The sequence below is a fragment of the Hibiscus syriacus genome, unplaced genomic scaffold, assembly GCF_006381635.1.
Source record: "Hibiscus syriacus cultivar Baekdansim isolate YM2019G1 unplaced genomic scaffold, ASM638163v2 tig00110429_pilon, whole genome shotgun sequence".
In the NCBI taxonomy this organism is placed as follows: Eukaryota; Viridiplantae; Streptophyta; class Magnoliopsida; order Malvales; family Malvaceae; genus Hibiscus; species Hibiscus syriacus.
This window is the reverse complement of record NW_024062733.1, coordinates 12,476,454-12,496,148: the sequence shown is the minus strand read 5'-3', so window position 1 is coordinate 12,496,148 and position 19,695 is coordinate 12,476,454. Positions and strand designations below refer to the sequence as shown.

At 34.7% G+C, this 19,695-nt stretch overlaps 1 protein-coding gene and 1 pseudogene across 1 annotated transcript; both read right to left on the bottom strand.

Annotated features, from left to right (window-relative positions):
* Positions 1–4,510: 4,510 nt before the first annotated feature.
* LOC120124856 (very-long-chain 3-oxoacyl-CoA reductase-like protein At1g24470) lies at positions 4,511–6,257 on the bottom strand. The gene is made up of 3 exons (XM_039143427.1): positions 5,623–6,257; positions 5,232–5,301; positions 4,511–4,858 (listed from the first exon to the last, which is right to left on the bottom strand). The coding sequence occupies exons 1-3, from the start codon at positions 6,231–6,233 to the stop codon at positions 4,610–4,612; spliced, it is 930 nt and encodes a 309-aa protein (XP_038999358.1). The 5' UTR covers positions 6,234–6,257; the 3' UTR covers positions 4,511–4,609.
* A 2,322-nt stretch (positions 6,258–8,579) lies between these two features.
* LOC120125064 lies at positions 8,580–17,019 on the bottom strand (annotated as a pseudogene).
* Positions 17,020–19,695: the final 2,676 nt, after the last annotated feature.

The window sequence follows — 19,695 nt, the reverse complement described above, 5'->3', positions numbered from 1 at the left end:
TCGAGGAGATTTTTGGAAATGATGTTCAGATCAGTCCTAAAATAGTTCAAGAAGAACCAGGCACACCGGAACTAAGACGCTCCTCCATAATTCCTAAACCAACCCAGCGGTATTCTCCTTCTTTGCACTACTTGTTGCTGACTGACAATGGTGAACCAGAGTGCTATGATCAAGTAATGCAAGTGGAGGATTCCGTCAAGTGGAAGTCTTCCATGAAATATAAGATGGACTCGCTTATGTCAAATCAGACATGAGAATTAGCTGAATTACCACCAGGCAAGAAATCGCTTCATAACAAGTGAATTTACATGATCAAAGAAGAGCACGATAGGAGCAAACGCTACAAAGCAAGATTGGTTGTCAAAGGCTTTCAGCAAAAAGAAGGTATTGACTACAATGAAATTTTCTCTCCAGTTGTAAAACTGTCTACAATCAGACTAGTGTTGAAAATTATAGCTGTAGAGAATTTACATCTTGAGCAGTTAGATGTAAAGACAGCTTTCCTTCATGGTGATTTGGAGGAAAAAATCTATATGAGGCAGCCAGAAGGCTGCATAAAAGAAGACAAGAAAAACCTGGTATGCAGGTTGAAGAAGAGCTTGTATGGTTTAAAACAAGCTCCTAGACAGTGGTATAAGAAGTTCGACAACTTCATGAGTAGCAGTGGTTTTACCAGATGTCAAGCAGATCATTGTTGCTACATCAAGAGGTTCTACAATAGCTTCATTATTTTATTATTGTATGTTGATGACATGCTCGTTGCAGGCTCAGACATGCAAGAGATTATAAACTTGAAGCAAAAATTGTCGAAGCAGTTTGCTATGAAGGATATGGGTGCTGTAAAGCAGATTCTTGGGATGAGGATTAAGAGAGACACAAAGTCAGGGACTTTGATGTTATCACTGGCTGAGTACATCAACAAAGTACTCTCCAGATTCAACATGCAAGATGCTAAACCAGTAAGTACACCTTTAGGTGTTAATTTTAGACTCTCCAAAGAACAATCACCAAAGACGGAGGAAGAACGTGCATACATGGTGAAGGTGTCGTATGCCTCAGCAATTAGAAGTCTAATGTATGCCATGGTTTGTACTAGACCAAATATTGCTCATGCAGTGGGAACTGTTAGCATGTACATGAATAATCCAGGCAAGGTACACTGGGAAGCTGTCAAATGGATCCTCAGATATCTGTGGGGTACTACAAACAAATCACTTTGTTTCAAAAGTGGAGATACGATACTGACAAGATATGTAGATGCTGACTTAACCGGAAATGTCGACATCAGAAGAAGCACTACAGGGTATGTCTATACCCTAGGAGGAACTGCAGTGAGTTGGGTTTCTCAACTACAGAAGATAGTTGCTCTCTCCACAACTGAAGCAGAATATGTCGCTGCTACGGAAGCCAGCAAGGAGATGGTTTGGCTCCAAATTTTCTTGGAAGAGTTAGGCAAGAAACAAGAAAATAATGTCTTGTATTGCGACAGTCAAAGTGTTATCCATGTAGCGAAGAATCCGTCTTTTTATTCCAGGACGAAGCACATACAATTGAGATATCATTTTATCCAGTCTCTTCTGGAATATAGGATTTTGAAACTTGAAAAGATTAGTGGAGCTCAAAATCTGGCAGACATGTTAACAAAGACGGTGACTACGGACAAACTGAAGTTGTGTTCAGCTTCAGTTGGCATGCTAGAATAACAAGACTAGAAATGTTGCTGCATTGATCGAGGTATGAAGACATATTAAAATCAGTCTTCAAGTGGGAGATTGTTGGAGGAAAAGTCAAAAAGGGTGGGAATTGGGGCACCGCCTAGATGCACGTTTTCAAACAAAGGGTAGGCACCGAATGGTGCTTATTTCAAAGGTTGAAATTTTTGTGTTGAAAATGGTAATGGTTAAATCATACATTTAGCCATTGTATTTTAGGGTAATTATAAGATTAGTCCCTAAGATTCAACTATAAATACCCTAGCTCATTAAGCTTCAAAATCATCCCAAAAAAATCATTTTTTTCTCCCAATACTAGAGAGCTTTCTTGTGAGTAGTGAGTGTTTTGTAAACACCTGTAAATTTTCTCTCTTAGTAAAAGATCTACAGCAGTCTAGAGACGTAAGCAAATTGGCTGAACTCCGTTATCAATTTCGGGTATTATTTTTCTGCTTTTATTTCGCATTCTCACTAATCTGATTATAGGAAAATTACTTGTTCTAGGTTTATTTCCCAACAGTATACAGTCAAAACCGCCTTCAACTAGATTTACCAAGATGCTCGAGAACCTCGCATCAAAGTTTGGAACCTCGCTTGGGAGTTTGATAGACCACAACGCATTCGACAATTTATTTGGCTTGCCCTCCATAATAGGCTGATGACCAATGCTGAGAGGTTGAGGCGGGGTATCACCAACAACAACGGTTGCCCTCTCTGTAACTCCGAGGTGGAATCTATCACTCACATCTTGAGAGATTGTCGCTATGTTTGGATGTTTTGGAACTATATCTTATCATACCACCTCTATCCGACTTTCTTTTCCTCCTTTCTTGATGATTGGTTGCAATCTAATTTATGTTGTAATGTAGGAATGAATACCATCAATTACCATTGGAGGCATCTTTTTGGAGTTCTCATCTGGAAACTTTGGAAGCATCGGAATAATATGGTCTCCAACGGCCAAGCCTGGTCAGCAATGTCTTTCCTTCATGAGGCTATGGCCTGGGCGAGGTGCATCAAATCCAGTCAACCTAGAACGGACTCCAACGCCAATATAGTCAAGCATGCGCAGTGGAAGCCTTTCATCAATGGAATTTTTAAACTTAATTTTTATGGAACCGTTCACCCTACAACGATGAAGGCTGCTTACGGTGGCACTCTCCGAGACGCCAATGGAGATTGGGTTGTCGGATATTGCAGAAACCTTGGTCAATTCCCATCTTCCACGCCGAACTTTGGGGTGTGCTGGAAGTGATCCATCTTGCCTGGAACTGTGGCATTCGTAAACTTGAGGTGGAACTGGACAATAAAGAAGTTGTTTCCATCCTTAACAGTAACCCTCAAATCTTCGAAGGACCTCTTGTTCTGAGGATTCGGGATTACGCTCACCGAGATTGACACCTTACCTTCGTTTATGTCCCTCGCAATACTAACCAACTCGCCGACATAATGGTTAAGCTCGGACGGCAAATGAACATGAGCACTTATGTTTTTTCTATTCCTCCAAGGGAAGCTTGAAGTATTCTTATTGCTGATCAGAATGCCCTAATCAGTGGTTATAATCATAATTCATAATTAGTCTAGTCTTGTTGTAACCAAAAAAAAATTAAAAATCACTTTAGAAAGTATTTTATAACATCAATTTTCAAATGTATTTTTCAAAAGCAATGCCAAACTGAACCCTAAATCTATAATTTTCATAGTTAAATCAATCCGGCTTCAAGCTATGCTTTTCTCTTCTGTATTTTTCAACCTTTAATTGTTCAGATTTTTTAATAGAGCTCCGATCATTCAAGAGCTCGAAAACAAAATGACAGGTTTCGTTTGTCCACTTTTAGTTCCTCATTATCCTATTCTTTTTTAGTAATTTTATTTTTGTATTTTCTTTAACGCGGTTTTATTGCTACTCTGATTTGGTTTTACGGTATGGTAAAGTAACAGCTAATGGTGTAGTTTAAGTTGGCTCAGGATTTAACGACAATTTTTAAACATCTCCATATGGGAAGTATGTGTTCTTTTGTAACCTATGACAGAGACTCAAAGAGAGTTCGAGATACATGTTGATGACTAGGGGTGTTCAAAATTCGGTTTTAATCGAATTAACCGATCGAACTGAATTAATTCGGTTAATTTGGTCGGCTACCGAACTATTTCGGTCGGAGAATGGTTAACGATTTTTTTATATTCGGTTAACGGTTAATTCGGTTCGAAATCAGTTAATTAATCGAATTAACCTTTAAATACAAATATATAATTAAATAACTCAACCTATCAGTCGACCCAATGCACCAACCAACCCCCAATTTATTTAAAACCCAAATTAATTTTAATTAATTAAAATAATCTCAAAATTAAATGTAAAACCCATTTAAAACTCAAATCAATTTTAATTAATTAGATATTGTAAATTGTTTTTTAATTAAAATATATTAAATTCTAAAATTTTAAAGAAATTCGATTAATTCGAAAATTAACCGAAATTTATTCGGTTCGGTTAATACTTTCATAAAAAAGTTCGGTTCGATTAACGGTTAAATTTTTTTTTGGTTAATTTGATTAAGAGTATTTCGGTTCGGTCGGCCACTGTTTTAACCGAATGAACACCACTATTGATGACTTAAAAGACCTATAGATTAGAGGTGTTCTTTTTTTTTGTTCAATTAATTATTGATATTCAATTTATTAATCGACTAATCTAGATCATGTAATGTGGAGACGAGGGAGATCCTCCCAGTTTATTCAATTCACAAACGTCATGATTCAAACTCCTGACCTTACTTAAAAAATGTAGTGTCTCATCCCACTAGATCAACTGGTTGTTGATAGATTAATGATATATTGTAATGACTTAAAAGATGTATAAATCATTTTACTGGTAAATGTTAAGAATAATAATACTATGTAAAAAGCTGCTCCGGCCGCCTTCGGAGGGCAACGGAGAGACGCCAAGCATCAAGGAGGGCATCGGGTAGAAATCGTGTGAAACACCATTGAAGGGCATGAGACCAGTAGGGCGTGCATCGTGCTTCGTATCCTATTTGGCGGATCGCGGCTTTCGCATAATCTTTCGGCGATGGCACAAACATCGACGATTTATGGATTAAGGCTACTTTGCTTGCTAAATTTGTTGCCACGTATAACGGCACCTGCCACAGTAAACGTATATGTCTAAAAGAAAACTACTTACATTTTTTTTAAGATTAAGAGGATCTCTTTGTTTGTTTTACTGCCATTGATTTTTTAGAAAATATTTTTTTTATTATTTTAATATTTAATTAGTAGGAAATAGATTGATCAATATAACTAATTTTTCTAGTTAACAATTTTTTTAGTATTTTATGAAAAATTACTTACTATTTGATTTTTCGTAAGCCATTTTAAGAACTATCTGTCTTGTAAAGAAGTTTGGATTTTTATTTTTATTTTTATTTTACAGTTTTTAAACTTTAATACTCCTATATTTTAGTGCATTATTTATGAAAATTAAGCAGTAAATTGTTACATGAAAGAAAGTCATACCTGGCATTGCACGTCAATCCCATTTGGTTTATATTCCACATAAAGAGATATCGATAATTGATCAACGTACCTGCATATCATATATACCAATGATTATGTTGGGTAATATTGAATATAATATGATTTATGTTCTAAATATTTTCAATTATTTGACAGTGAATATTCAATTACTCTGCTGTAGTTGTTGGTTTGATGTTCGAATCTGTAATTTCTAGAAATAACAACGATTCATTTATTATTGAGGTAAATTAGTTCGGGTGTATATGTTTAATTTTTATATTATATTCATATTTAAAACTGTAATATATTGATAAACGAACATAACTTTTATATTTATTTAAAATCAAAACATATTAATAAAAACGAAACATAATAAAAGGGGCAGGCATACGCTTTTGTGGCGGCATAGATCGTGTAAAGAGGATGCGAAGGCACAACAACGGAAGCACCGGAGCCGACGTTAACAACCGCACCGCGCTTCCTACTTATCATCCCCAGCAGCACCGCTCTGCTAACCCATGTCGTCCCTTCCAAATTAACCCTAATAATTCCCTTCACCACTTCCTCGCCCACCTCATGTAAATACATGGCTTTCGGGTACGTCACCCCAACGTTGTTAATCAACACCCCAACTTCCACCCCTTTCACTGCCTCTTCTATCAACCCCACGGCGGCGGATGCATCTCCGCGGGAGAAGTCATGGGCCACCACCTTGATCTTTATCAGCGGGAATTTTTCTTGGATTTCGGTCGAAACTGTTTTGAGCTTGTCTGGGTTCCTACTGAGGAGTATGAGGTTGAGTCCTCGACGAGCTAGTTGGTCGGCGAAGGCTTTGCCGATGCCGTCGGTGGCTCCGGTGACTATAGCCCACGAACCGTAGTTAGAGAGGTCCTTGGGGGCTCTGAAAATTGTGGTGAAAACCCATTTGAGAAGGGAAAAGGAGTGGTTGAGGAAAGAGATTAAACCTAGAAATGAGACGGTAAACAGCCATAGATGCTGCATTGGTTGTTGTGGTTGATGCAGAGCCTTTGCAGGTTTGCAGTATCGAATAGAGATTTAAATAATGATATGTTACTCAAATAATCGTTGTGAAGAATCCAAAAATATTTTTCATGATAAACATAAATACTTAATAACATAAATTTTTTTATAAATACAAATAAAATTTTAAGATAAACACAATCAATAAAATAAAAATAATTTATATCGTAAGGTGGGCACGAAAAATTTTAAAACGTGTATAATCAATAAAATAAAAAAATTAATTAAAAAATTTTGAATTTTAAATTATTATTGTACGACTGTTCGCAAAACAGTTGCTTTCAATAATAAAACCAAACCAACCGATGTTATAAGAGCAAATGGAATGAATTAAACCCAACTTTATTCAACTGCCTTTAATTGTCAACAATTTAGTCACAAGTCACAGCCCGTCAGTTTCATGAATAATTACAATATCATATCAAACAATCTAAATGATTAAAAGAAATATTATTCTTCTTAAAAGTTTTAAATTCAAATAAATATATTTACGAGATATGTGCGTTATCGATAATTGAAAAAGATTATATATAAATATTATCGTATAATCATCTAATCATTTAAAAAAATAATATCAATATCTCATTTAAAAAATAACAACGTAATTTTCAACCAACGACTACGTCACTATCTATTTTCCCTCAAAGAACAAAGCAAAGCTGGACAAGCCTTTAACTACCATACCTAATCAAGCATGCACTTACCATTATTAATGTGTTATCAACTATTTGCTTTTTCATACAATTTGTTAGGCCACGTAATTTAGAAATACTATTGAGGGGATTGAATATGTTAATAACATAATTAAATACGTTGAGCATAAATAAAATTTTAAAATATAAACTATAAATAAAATAAATAATTAATAAAAAAAATTCAAATTATTTAACCCATATACCACTTCATTTATTTAGACATTAATATCATACCTAAGGCGGGGAATTCTATTTTTAATTATATGGTTTTATTTTCCTTTGAATTGGGCGAACGGATAATAATAATTATGGTGAATTTTGTAACTTTATTTACTAAACAATCCAGGCTGAAAAAAATTTAAAAATAGGGTATTTCAGAATTAATTTGGAATTCAAGTAATTTGTTACGGTACACGAAAAAGTCCCACAAGGGAATGACGAGTTTCATAAAATATAACAAATAATTAGAACTCGTCACGAGGACATGATAAATTCCATACAATTTTCTAGAAGTCCATATGACGAGTTTTATTTTTTTAATATATTTTATAAAACTCGTCACTCTCATAACGAATTTCACGTATACTATAACAAATGTCTTAGATCTAAAAATAATTTTCAGACCCTTATTTTTCAATTTTCCCGTCTATAATATTCCCAAAATTTAAACTGTGAATTTGCTTTTTCACTGCAATATAATTTATTTGAGCTCAAGCTCATTTCTTTATTACATTAGTGTAAAAAATATTATAACGTTTAATTAAATAATCATTTTAGTTTTTAAGAGTATTTTGTTTGACCTAATATTATATTTTACGACAAAAAGACCTCTTCTTAGAGGAAAATAGTTGCTCAATAAAGGGTTATTGGCTAATTCTCTAAAAATAGGAACATTTTTACTACAAAATAAAACATTAGGGGTCAAAATCTTCTTCTTTTTTATTAAGCGAATGATTATAAAGTAATATAAGTTCTAAATACTCTCAACCATTTGACAATGAATGTTCAATCACCTTGTTGCAGATGCTGGTGCTCAAACCTGTGACTTCTAGGAACAATACCGATTCTTTTAACCACTAAGATAAGTTGGTTCGTGCAGGTTAAAATATTCAAAAAGAAAGAATAATGACTAAAATTTAGTCAAATTTTAGAGGTCTTTTTACTATAAAATGGAGCATGGTGAGTTAAACTATTTTAAAACAAGAATTAGAGTTAAAATAGTTATTTAATCAAATGTTATAAATATTTTTAACATTATATCTTCTTTATTATCTAAGTCTAAATTCAACCTTTCTACGAATAAGATCTTAAATCTCAAATCTTAATCCCAAGCAAACTAAAAGTCCAACAGACCCATTGCCTGAACCAACCGAGGTCCAAATTGACCCGGGTCAACCCAAACCCAAACAATCTGTATCCATCAACTCGTTTTGACCCAACAATTTCGTTACCGAAGTAGCTTGCAGGGGGGAGTACGAGGAAGAATGCAAGGCGGAAATGAGAGAGTATTTCATTTGGATTGGACAAATTAAGCGTCGATGACTTCGTTCAACAATGTCGAAACATGCTTGGGATCCGTCGGTAATCACGAAACCGGCAAGGTTTCCCATGTTTACGTAAAGAACAGAGAACCAAGTTCGTTGTAAAGAGATTTCGTTCCAACGGTTTCTGCATCAATTATTAAGAACTTCAATACTAAACCTTTAGCTGCATCTTCTGCAATCCGTAATCGAGTAAGCCAATCCAACGGTTTCTGGTTGACTGAACCTGCCATAATGTCCATGGGTTGTTATTATTTTAACCACACTCGACTTCTGTAAAAGAGAAATATGGACAATAACCAGAACCGATTTCTTGGTAGAGAAGCAAACCATGAATGTGATCCCTCAAACTTCCATCGTGCATATATTCGTAAAATTGTATCTGTTGATGAACTTCTTCTCAGTATCCAATTAGAGGAACCAAGTTTCTATGATGAATCCTTGATAAGATGGCAACCTGAAAGCATGCATCAGTCATCGATACACAACCATGTAGTGTGAGGTAAATTCAAGGTTATTCACATAGTACCGATGTTGGTGGTATCGACCTATATGTACCAGTTTCGAGAACAAGAATAAACTAATTATGTATCCGTCCAAGTGGACTGCACTCAGTAACATTGTCAAGAAAGTTAAAAGAGCCTAGTTAAATGGGATTATGGGATACTACCTCAGTCACAAATTGCTTATTCAAATGGCTAGACGAATCGCTCATCGTCTTGACATCAACCTCCTTTCCATCTTTCATTTTGCCATAGTAGACCGATCCAAAACTTCCCTTGCCAATCTTTTTGGTAAAATTATTAGTTGGTTCTTCTAGATCAGAGAGTGAGATGCAGTACGCCACTCCTTCCGGTAAATGCCCGCCCCGTGCTATTGTGTTATGGTTGGAGAAGAAGAAGGAAGAGAAGGCATCGAAGAGGAGAGGCGAGAAAGCATTGAGGAACAATTGGGAAATAAGGATCGAGGGTTAGGGATTGAAGATAGGGATTGGGAATTAAATCATGTGGTATGCACGGGGAAACTTACCACAGCAGAGGAGCAGGCCAGGCGAGGTAATTGTATGCTGGAGCAGCCCAAGACCGAAGGCCCAGTACCTGAAGAAGAAAAGAAATAGAAGAATCATTATGTTAGTTAGTTGTTATGAAGCTTGGACAACTGGCATGAATTCTATGGCTAATGTAACTAAATAATACCAGCTCTGATTGTAAAAATTCCTTATGCAATGAATGAATGGTTATTTCTTCTCTAAATTCTCTCTTTCTCTTCTCGAATCTCACTATATTTCTCTAATTCCATAACAAATTGGTAATCAGAGCTTCGATTCTGGAAAATATTTCTTGTGGGCATGCCAAAGAAGAATCAATCTATGGCGAAAACTAATTTATCTGGGATCCAAAAACAGATTGAAGACCTAGTTGTATTGGTGAAACAGGGGCAAGATGAAACTAATCCACCTAAATAGTGGGAGACTCAAGAGAATAGAATCACTGCATTAGAGTCTAGAATGGCTACTAATCAAGGTTATGTGGAGGAACTGCTAAAGATTCTGACAGGCAAAAATAGAAAGCAAGAACATTCTACGGATGAACAGGTACAATCTCCTTATACTGCTAAAAATAAGGAGAAGAATCTTGTTTTAGTGACTGCGGTGAATGACAAATCTAGATTCACTTATAAAACAGATGAACCTGGGATATTAAAGACTAAACTTGATGCTTGTTTAGTTCTTAAGAAAAATTCTAGGCCTGAAAATCAAATAGGTGAAAACAGTGAATCTAGACCTATTATGTTGAGGTTGGAAGCTAAAAAAAAGGGTACAGGGGGTTCCTTTAGCAGTTCAGGAACTATGTGGCACAGACCTAAAATAGAACTTCCTTTCTTTGAAGGGGTTAATCCTAGAGGGTGGATTCAGAAATGCTTGAAAAAATTTTCTATTTGTAGTGTGCCTATGGAACAGAGAGTGGAGGTAGCCATTATGTATTTAACAGGCAAAGCAGAAATATGGTTTGATGGTTATATAATGCAGAAACACCATGTAACATGGCATGCATTTGAAGCTGATATCTGTCACAGATTTAGTGATAGATCAATTTCTGATATTGTAGAGGAGTTTACTAAATTGACACAGAAAGGGTCTGTAGAGGATTATCAGGAGAAGTTTGAAGAGCTACAACCTTATATGCTCCTACAGAATCCTACTTTGACTGAAGAATTTTTGTGTCACTTTTTATTAGTGGACTCAGAGATGATATTAAGCATAGGGTCAAGGCTTTAGACCCTAAGAACTTATCTAAAGCATGTAAACAAACCAAGCTTTATGAGCTGTCATTAGAATTTGAAAATAGAAGATTCAGGCCTTCTTTTAAGGTCCCACCCTACCTAAACCCCATAACTACATCTAAGACAACTGCATTACCAGTAACTACAAAGCTTACTTCTATACCAAATCCAAAACAAAATCTTATGGATTATAGAAGGTAAAACAGTCTCTGTTTAAAATGTGGTGAAAAATATATTCCAGGTCATCAGTGTAAGACCAAACAGTTAAATATGATTACTGAAGAAGTTGACACTTCTCCAGTAGAAGTTTGTCCTACTGATGCAGAGCAGTTTCAACAACAAGAAAAGGAGAATCTGGAAATTTCTATGAATGTTATTACTGGCTGCATTGGCCATAATACATTCAGAATTCAGGGTAATATTCAAGGAAAACCATTGAGTATCCTAATTGACAGTGGCAATACACACATTTTTTTGACTCCTAAATGGGCTGATGATGGCATACAGGTGAATATTGCTTATCCTTTGGCTATTATTGTGGCTAATGTCCAACAGTTGTTCAGTTCTGCTAGATGCAACAAGGTATAATGGGAAATGCAAGGACATACTTTCTTACATGATTTTAGGTTGCTTAAATTGTGAGGAAGTGACATGGTCTTGGGAGTTGATTGGATGAAATTATTCAGTCCAATTTTGATGGATTTCAACAATATAACCTTAAGCTTTGACCATGGAGGGGAACATATTTGTATTCAAGGTCAACAACCCTCAACTGAATTACATCACATATAAGGAGCTACATTACTTAAAATGAGTGCAAGAGATTATGATATTATTGGCCATATTTCCCTATTGACTATGGCAGGAAACTCTCATTCTGTTCCTATTGAACTGCAACCTATCTTGAATAAATACAACAAAGTTTTGCTGAACCTGAAGGACTGCCTCCTCAGAGGACACATGACCATGCAATTCCACTAATACCTAATGTCACGCCAGTTAATCTTAGGCCTTATTGATTTCCTCACAATCAGAAGGCTGAAGTTGGAAAACATATAGCAACTATGCTTTCTTCTTCTGTTATTCAACCCAGCGGGAGTCATTTTGCCTCTCCCTGCCTTCTTATTAAAAAGAATGATGGCACTTGGAGGTTTTGTGTGGACTATAGACAACTAAACAATTTGACCATCAAAGATAAATTTCCTATTCCTATAGTGGAAGACTTATTGGATGAGTTGCATGGGGTATTTTATTTTTTAAAGATTGATTTGAGGTCAGGTTATTAGCAGATTAGAATTAAAGCAGATGATATCTATAAAATAGCCTTTAGAACTCATCAAGGGCATTATGAATTTAAGGTAATGCCTTTTGGCCTTATTAATGCATCTGCTACATTTCAAGCTCTCATGAATGAATTATTCAATTCTTTTCTTAGAAAATTTGTTTTAGTCTTCTTTGATGATATTCTGGTATATAGTAGCAGTATGCAGCAGCATGTTAATCATTACAGCTTGTTTTAGAAGTTTTGAAGGTCAATCAAATATTTGCAAAATGATCCAAGTGTTTTTTTGGACAAACTAAGGTGGAGTATCTTGGTCATATTATTTCTACTGCAGGGGTGTCTACTGATCCTAGCAAAGTGGAAGTTATGCAGACTTGGCCTCAGCCTAAAAACCTTAAATCTCTCAGAGGGTTTCTGGGTCTAAAAGGTTACTACATAAGATTTATCAGGAATTATGGTATTATTAGCAGACCATTGACATAGATGTTAAAGAATGATGGATTTCATTGGAATTCTACTGCTTACTCTGCTTTTGAATGCCTTAAGAAAGCTATGTGTTATGCTCCAGTTTTAGCATTGCCAGATTTTTCTAAGACATTTTATCTGGAAACAGATGCTAGTTCTGGGGGTATAGGAGTTGTTCTTTCACAAGATGGAAGACCTATTGCTTATTTGAGTGAAGCTCTAAGCCCTAGACATTCAGCCTTATCTATTTATGAAAGAGAATATCTTGATATTCTCTTGGCTGTTTCTAAATGGAGGCATTATTTGGAGAGTGCACCTTTTGTTATTAAGACTGACCATGAACCATTGAAGTTTCTTTTGGAACAAAAGCTGACAACTACTATTCAGAAAAAAGGGTTGATAAAGTTATTAGGATTAGACTATACTATTCAGTATAGAAAGGGGAAATCAAATGTGGTTGTTGATGCTTTATCTAGAAGATGGGAGGCTGAAGCCCACTGTTTGGCTGTGGAAGTGACAGTTTTGATACCTAGTTGGGTTCAGGAGATTGAAGAAAGTTATAAGGGTGACTCATTAGCTCAGAACTGTATTTCAATTTTGACTATTAGTCATGTGGCTGACAGTAAATAGAAGTATTCTGGAGTTATTCTTAGATATGATGGGAGAGTTTATGTTGGAGCTACTGGAAGCCTTAGAGTGCAGATTATAAAGTCTTTACATGACTCTCCTCAGGGGGGACATTCAGGTGCTCAGTCCACATATTATAGGATTAGGTCCAATTTTTATTGGCCAAATCTTAAATCTATGGTTGTTGTTTACGTTAGATGTTGTAAGACTTGCCAGCAAAAAAAATGGAACATTTAGCAAAGCCTGGATTACTACAGCCACTCCTATTCCTAACCAGGCTTGGGAAATCATTACTATGAATTTCATTGAAGGTTTGCCTACTTCACTTAAGAAAAACTGTATTTTGGTAATTGTGGATAAATTTACCAAGTACAATCATTTTCTACCTTTAGCTCACCCCTATTCTGCAGCAGAAGTGGCTAAGCTCTGTTTGGATAATGTATACAAGCTACATGGCCAGCCTAAAATGGACATTTCTTATAGGGATAAGACATTCACAAGTATTTTTTGGAAGGAATTCATGAAACAGTTGGGAACTAAGACACTGTTCAGCACTGCTTACCATCCAGAAACAGATGGACAAACAGAGAGAGTTAACCAGTGTTTGGAGCAGTATTTGAGAGGGTTTTGTTTCTATCAACCTAAGTAGTAGGCTAAGTGGCTACCACATGCTGAATGGTGGTACAATACCACTTATCATACTGCCCTAAAGTTAATACCCTTTCAGGCTTTATATGGTTACAAACCACCTATTATGGTTTGGCCTACAGAGTCCACAGTACAGACAGTTGCAGAAATTATGAATAGTAGAGAGGCTACTAGACAGTTGCTTAAGACTCAACTACATATGTCAAGTAATCGAATGAAGCAACAACAAGATAAGAATAGAACTGAAAGGGTTTTTGAGTTTGAGGATATGGTTTACCTGAAATTACAACCCTATAGGAAGACATCCATTGCCCTGAGAAAAAACTTGAAGTTAGCAACGAAATATTTCAGGCCTTATCGAATTCTAGAAAAGATTGGAACAATAGCCTATCGATTAGACTTACCAGAGTCCTCTCGATGCATCCAGTTTTCCATGTCAGCCTTTGAAAAAGTTCATCAGAGAATCACGACTGCGCCACAGAACCTCCTACAGTGGATGAAGACGAGATGTTACAAATCAAACCTTTACAGATTATGGCTCGAAGAATCGTAAATAGAAACGGAAAACCTGTGACACAACTTTTGGTTCTCTCTGGGAGAATCTTACTGAAGAGAATGACACTTGGGAGGATTATTCGACTCTTAAGGGTAAATTTCCTGTGTTCGATCCTTGGGGACAAGGCTCGTCTCGAGGGGTGGGTATTGTTATGGTTGGAGAAGAAGAAGGAAGAGAAAGCATTGAAGAGGAGAGGCGAGGAAGCATTGAGGAACAATTGGGAAATGAGGATCGAGGGTTAGGGATTGAAGATAGGGATTGGGAATTAAATCACGTGGTATGCACGGGGAAACTTACCACAGCAGAGGAGCAGGCCATGCGAGGTAATTGTATGCTAGAGCAGCCCAAGATCGAAGGCCCAGTACCTGAAGAAGAAAAGAAAGAGAAGAATCATTATGTTAGTTAGTTGTTATGAAGCTTGGACAGCTGGCATGAATTCTATGGCTAATGTAACTAAATAATACCAGCTCTAATTGTAAAAATTCCTTATGCAATGAATGAATGACTATTTTCTTCTCTAAATTCTCTCTTTCTCTTCTCGAATCTCACTCTATTTCTCTAATTCCATAACATATTGAGCAGGTTGTTGATTGTTTGGGGTCAGATTGTACGTTACCTGATAGGAAAACAAGAATCAATCATAGAACTACGAAGGACTGCACATTGCATAAATGATTAATAATTAGTAATTTAAGTGTTCGAACCGTTTTCATTGCATTTTCGGGGAGACATCTTCCTTTGGAAATTGCGCAACAATATCAAACTTGCCAAGAAAAGAACTAACAAAACTGCAAGCACTCCAATTGAGGCCCCAAGAATCAACTTGAAACGTAGTTTCCTCTGCGCCTCGTTATGTAGTCCAGGATTACCTTCATAGCTACAACAGAAATACATACACATATATATATATATAGCTGTTTATAAATTTTATGTATAGGAACACATAGAGCATAATGTAATGCACTACAACGTACTCACTTGAAATCTATTTTCTTCCTTAGCAATGCTGCAGGAATTCCCCACAAAACGAGTGTCCTGTATGTACCTGAAATATAGATATATCATGGGGAAAATAAAAAAATTATCTGCTTCTTATACCATTTTTTGTTAAAAACAAACCATTTATTTCTGTTTAATGATCTGGAAAGAAGATATAAGAAACCAAGATTTCTACTTAAAATGCTTGCAAGTTAGGCACACGACCGAGGTACAAAGGTAGTGAACCGTTAAGTTTATTGTTCTCCAGATGTCTGCAAGCACCCGTAAAGGATGTCAATTAGGACAAGCTCACAAGAGAATAAGTCCCAAAGTGAAATGCCAATCCTGAATTCCTAAGGAAATTTAATACAGATATATGTATAGCTTACACAATTTTCAGACTGATAAGGCTACTCATATCAGGGAGCGGCCCTGTTAAGGAGTTGGAGTCCAACCACCTGCAGAAGATGGGTGATTAAGTGGATGGTGATACAAAAATCGTGAAGGTTAAGTTTTCGATACTTACAACTCGATCAATCCCTCCGTGTGATTAATCTCAGATGGAATTTGGCCCTTCAGATTCTGAATGTGCAATGTTCATCAGGTTAAAAAAACCCATCAAATTCTATGAAAAATAGAGTAACCATTCTAAAAAGAACTTAACAAGGTTGTTTTAATATAGTTATGACATGAATAAGAAATTTACCAAGTTCAAATGCATTACATTTTTGTTATTCTTGGTGATGGTGTTGGGCTGCAATTTACCCATGTCCAGGGAGCAGGAATACAAGGGTTACCTCCTTCGTTCTCCCAAACGCTTTCGGCAGCCATATTCCGAATGGTGTCGAGAGTGTTCACTGCTAAATCGAGAAACGAATGAGTTTTCATCTCATTGAGTCAATCAAATTCCTTGAACATACAAACTGATGTGCAATATGATCAAAAGTTATATAAAATGGCCATCTTACCATCTCGTCTGTCAGTTTTTGCAGCAATCTGTTGGTATTTGCTTATCTCAGTTGCATTAAGGAGCGGCCCTCTAGTAGAATCATTTACCTTAGAAAAGGTGAATGACAGAACAAAATCGAGACTGACGTTCATGTAGCTCGGCTCATAAAGAGTGTAGCTCCCATTGGCATTCTCAGCTATGTTTACCACAGCATTGCTATAATCAGGGATGTAAGGCTCTCGCAGTCTGAATTTCCTGGTTTCATTCGGAGCCAAATCTTCGATTTCATCCGGAAGATGTTGGTCGACAATACTATCAGGATGCCCTAGAGTGCAGGCAGTACAGCAGTTAGCTTATTTTAGCTTTTGTGTTTTCCCTTTCATTCAAAAAAAAAATCTAATTCCTCCAATTCTCGTGGTTGGCTATAATTTGTTCCTTTTAATGGCATATTTTTTTAATATTAAAATCAAAAGATTAATCGTGTATTGACGGCGCAAAAAACTGAAACATGCACTATCATCAATCTATCTCCACCACTGAAACAAAGTGATTGAATATTGTATGAACTCCAACAATGTTTCAGTGTGGAAATTTCCTCTACTTGTGTCCATCAATCTATATCAAACAGCTAAGAAATCTTGTAATGAATTAAACAGAGTGGTAGGGTATTATTCTCATGCAGTAAAGACCGGGAAAGAAGACTTTGGACACAGACCCGTCCATGAGTATGGGTAAAAGGGAACTCGCCAAGGGCCTCTACTTATTCAGGGATTAAAACTATAAATTTATATATAATTAAAAAAGATAAATAATTTATTTAGTAGTTTACTTATTATTTAATTTTCGTTTTGGTAATTCAAATATTTTTTAAAACCATATTCAATGTTAGATTTTGTTTTTTTTTTGTTATTTATCATTAAAAAATTAACAACGATGCTAAATTGATATTTTTAAATTATTTTTTACTTAATTATTTTTTATTTCATTTTTTTTATAATACTTGTTGTTAAAGGTTTAATTTCTATATTCGCCTGCCTGACACTACTGTTAAAGATATTATTCCAAATCCAAATTTGAATTAAAAGAAATATTTTGGGCATAAAATTCAAGAAATGATGGCTAAAAGGTAGAGAAATTTCTTGGAAAATGATAAGAGTTTTGGATAAATATGTGGACAACAAGGACTGAAAGGTTACAGGGAGGTTTGAAAACCTTAAAATGGAGTAATAAGTAGGGGTGACAAAATTGATTCGACTTAAAAAATTGATCTTTTAATTTGATTTAATTTAAATTAATTTTAAGTTGTAATTTTATAAATTCGATTTGATTTGAAAAAACTTTAAGTTCAAATCGAATCATAAAATACAACTCAAATAACTTTAAATTTTTAATAATTAGTAGATTTGTTTTTAATTTTGAGTAGAGCCCCTCGATTCTGTAAAATTTATGTATAATATATATATATATATATAGAAAAATTATTTAAATTGAAATAAAATAATATTATAAATATTTATAATTAAATTTAAACAAAAACATAAAAACTACTATTAACTTAAAAAAATATTTCAAATTAATTTTAAATAATAAAATATGACTCATCAATTTAAATAATTCAAAAATTTTATATTTAACTCGATTCAACTCAATAGAATAACCACATCTAATCATGAGATGATGCTCTATGCAATCTTGGAGGGCCCATAAGTAAAGTAGTAATTAAGTAGATACTGAGCAGCCCCTAAAAGGAGAAAAATTGTTCACGCGGTGATTGGGACGCCTCTTTGTCATAGGAAAAACAAGTTGGCCTAATTTTTCACGAGGTAATATCATTATGATTGGGTTTAACACCCCCCCCCCCTCAATAGGGTAAGCGGGTAATTTATTTGAGAAAAGAAAGTAAGTACAGATTTATTTTGGGATCTTCGATATTTGTTATGGTATTTATAAAATTCGTCATCTTAATGTAATGAATTTTAATAAAAATATTTTTTATTTAAATTCGAACATATTAAGTTGATGAATTCTAATAAAGTTTAATTTTTTATTAAATTTTATCACATCGAGATAAATAATTTAAATAAAAAATATTTTTAATTTTCTAAATTATTTTTTATTCACGATACTAAAATTTAGAGATTGTGCCTAGCGTATAAATGGTTAGTTTATCTTATAGTATTTTTTTTGGAGCATTCTAGTTTTAATTTTTAGTTAAAATAGTTTTTATTAGATGCAAACCATTTGTTGACACATTACTAATGTGATATTTTTACATGTATTTATTGACAACATATTATGTGTCATGTTAAACAAAGTGATGATGTGATACGTCAACAACAAATATTGAGAGTTAATATACTAACAGTTTTTATTTAACCTGAGCTATTTTAATAAAAAAATTAAAACGTTGAGGGTAACATTTATTTCTATAATTATATTAATAACATTTTTAATAGATAAATTTTGTTGGAATATTGATTTAGATTGTATGTTCAGCTCTTTTTTTGTTACAATCAGCCAATTCGTTCTACCACAGTGACTGAATATCTTCGAGCATAGGGTCCGATAGAGAATAAGAGAGTCCACGAGTTAATTATTTCTTTGAAACATAAGAGCTCCAACCTTCATTATATAACGGATCTAGAGAATTTTTTGGAGTGGGCATACGAATATTTATAATATAATTTTTTTGTATCGGGATGAATACAATACAAATTCAAGGTGGTTTCAAGATGGACGCAATTAATAAAATAAATAAATGAATGAAAAAAATAAAATTTATATAAGAAGATTTATATTTTAGAAAATTCCAGGTGGGCAACGATGTACATCCGCCAGTAATCATATACGTACGATTTTTTTTATACATAGGCCGTCGAAATTATTTTTAGAGTTCAAAAAGCATTTATTATTTAAAAACAATTTTTTAACCATCTTTTTAATTATTGTAATAAAATAAAAATAACTTTATTTTTTAGAAACAGTGATGAAAAATTTTGTGAAGGATATCCTTCTGTTGTGAATCATAAATAAGATAGCATTCATTGGATTATGACCAGTCACATAACAATATTTACTTAATTTTGAAAATATAAAAAGATTTTGTATAACATATATATTTTTAAAAAAATGAATGACTGTAAAAGGGGGAAAATAGTAGCAATTTGGGCGTTTGGGGTTCAAAACCCACAAAATGCTTCCACTCTCATTCCCTAAGATAGCCTAAGATGTTCTTTCTTTGTGAGCTATGAGTTCTTTTCAACAATATTGAGTAGGGATGACAATTTAACCCGAATTCGATGGGTTTCGATATGATAGGGTCATATTTTTTTAAAAATAATTTGGGTTCGAGTTGGGTCAGGTCATATATTTTAAGTGGTGAGACCGGGTTGGATTTTT

Bases quoted from the DNA above. Each gene is read 5' to 3' on its own strand.
- LOC120124856 (XM_039143427.1), bottom strand. From the start codon at position 6,233: ATGCAGCATCTATGGCTGTTTACCGTCTCATTTCTAGGTTTAATCTCT. The intron at 5,302-5,622 runs GTATGCCTGCCC...TATGATATGCAG, and splicing joins ATCTATGCCGCCACAAAAGC to GTACGTTGATCAATTATCGA. The intron at 4,859-5,231 runs GTATGACTTTCT...TTACTGTGGCAG, and splicing joins GGATTGACGTGCAATGCCAG to GTGCCGTTATACGTGGCAAC.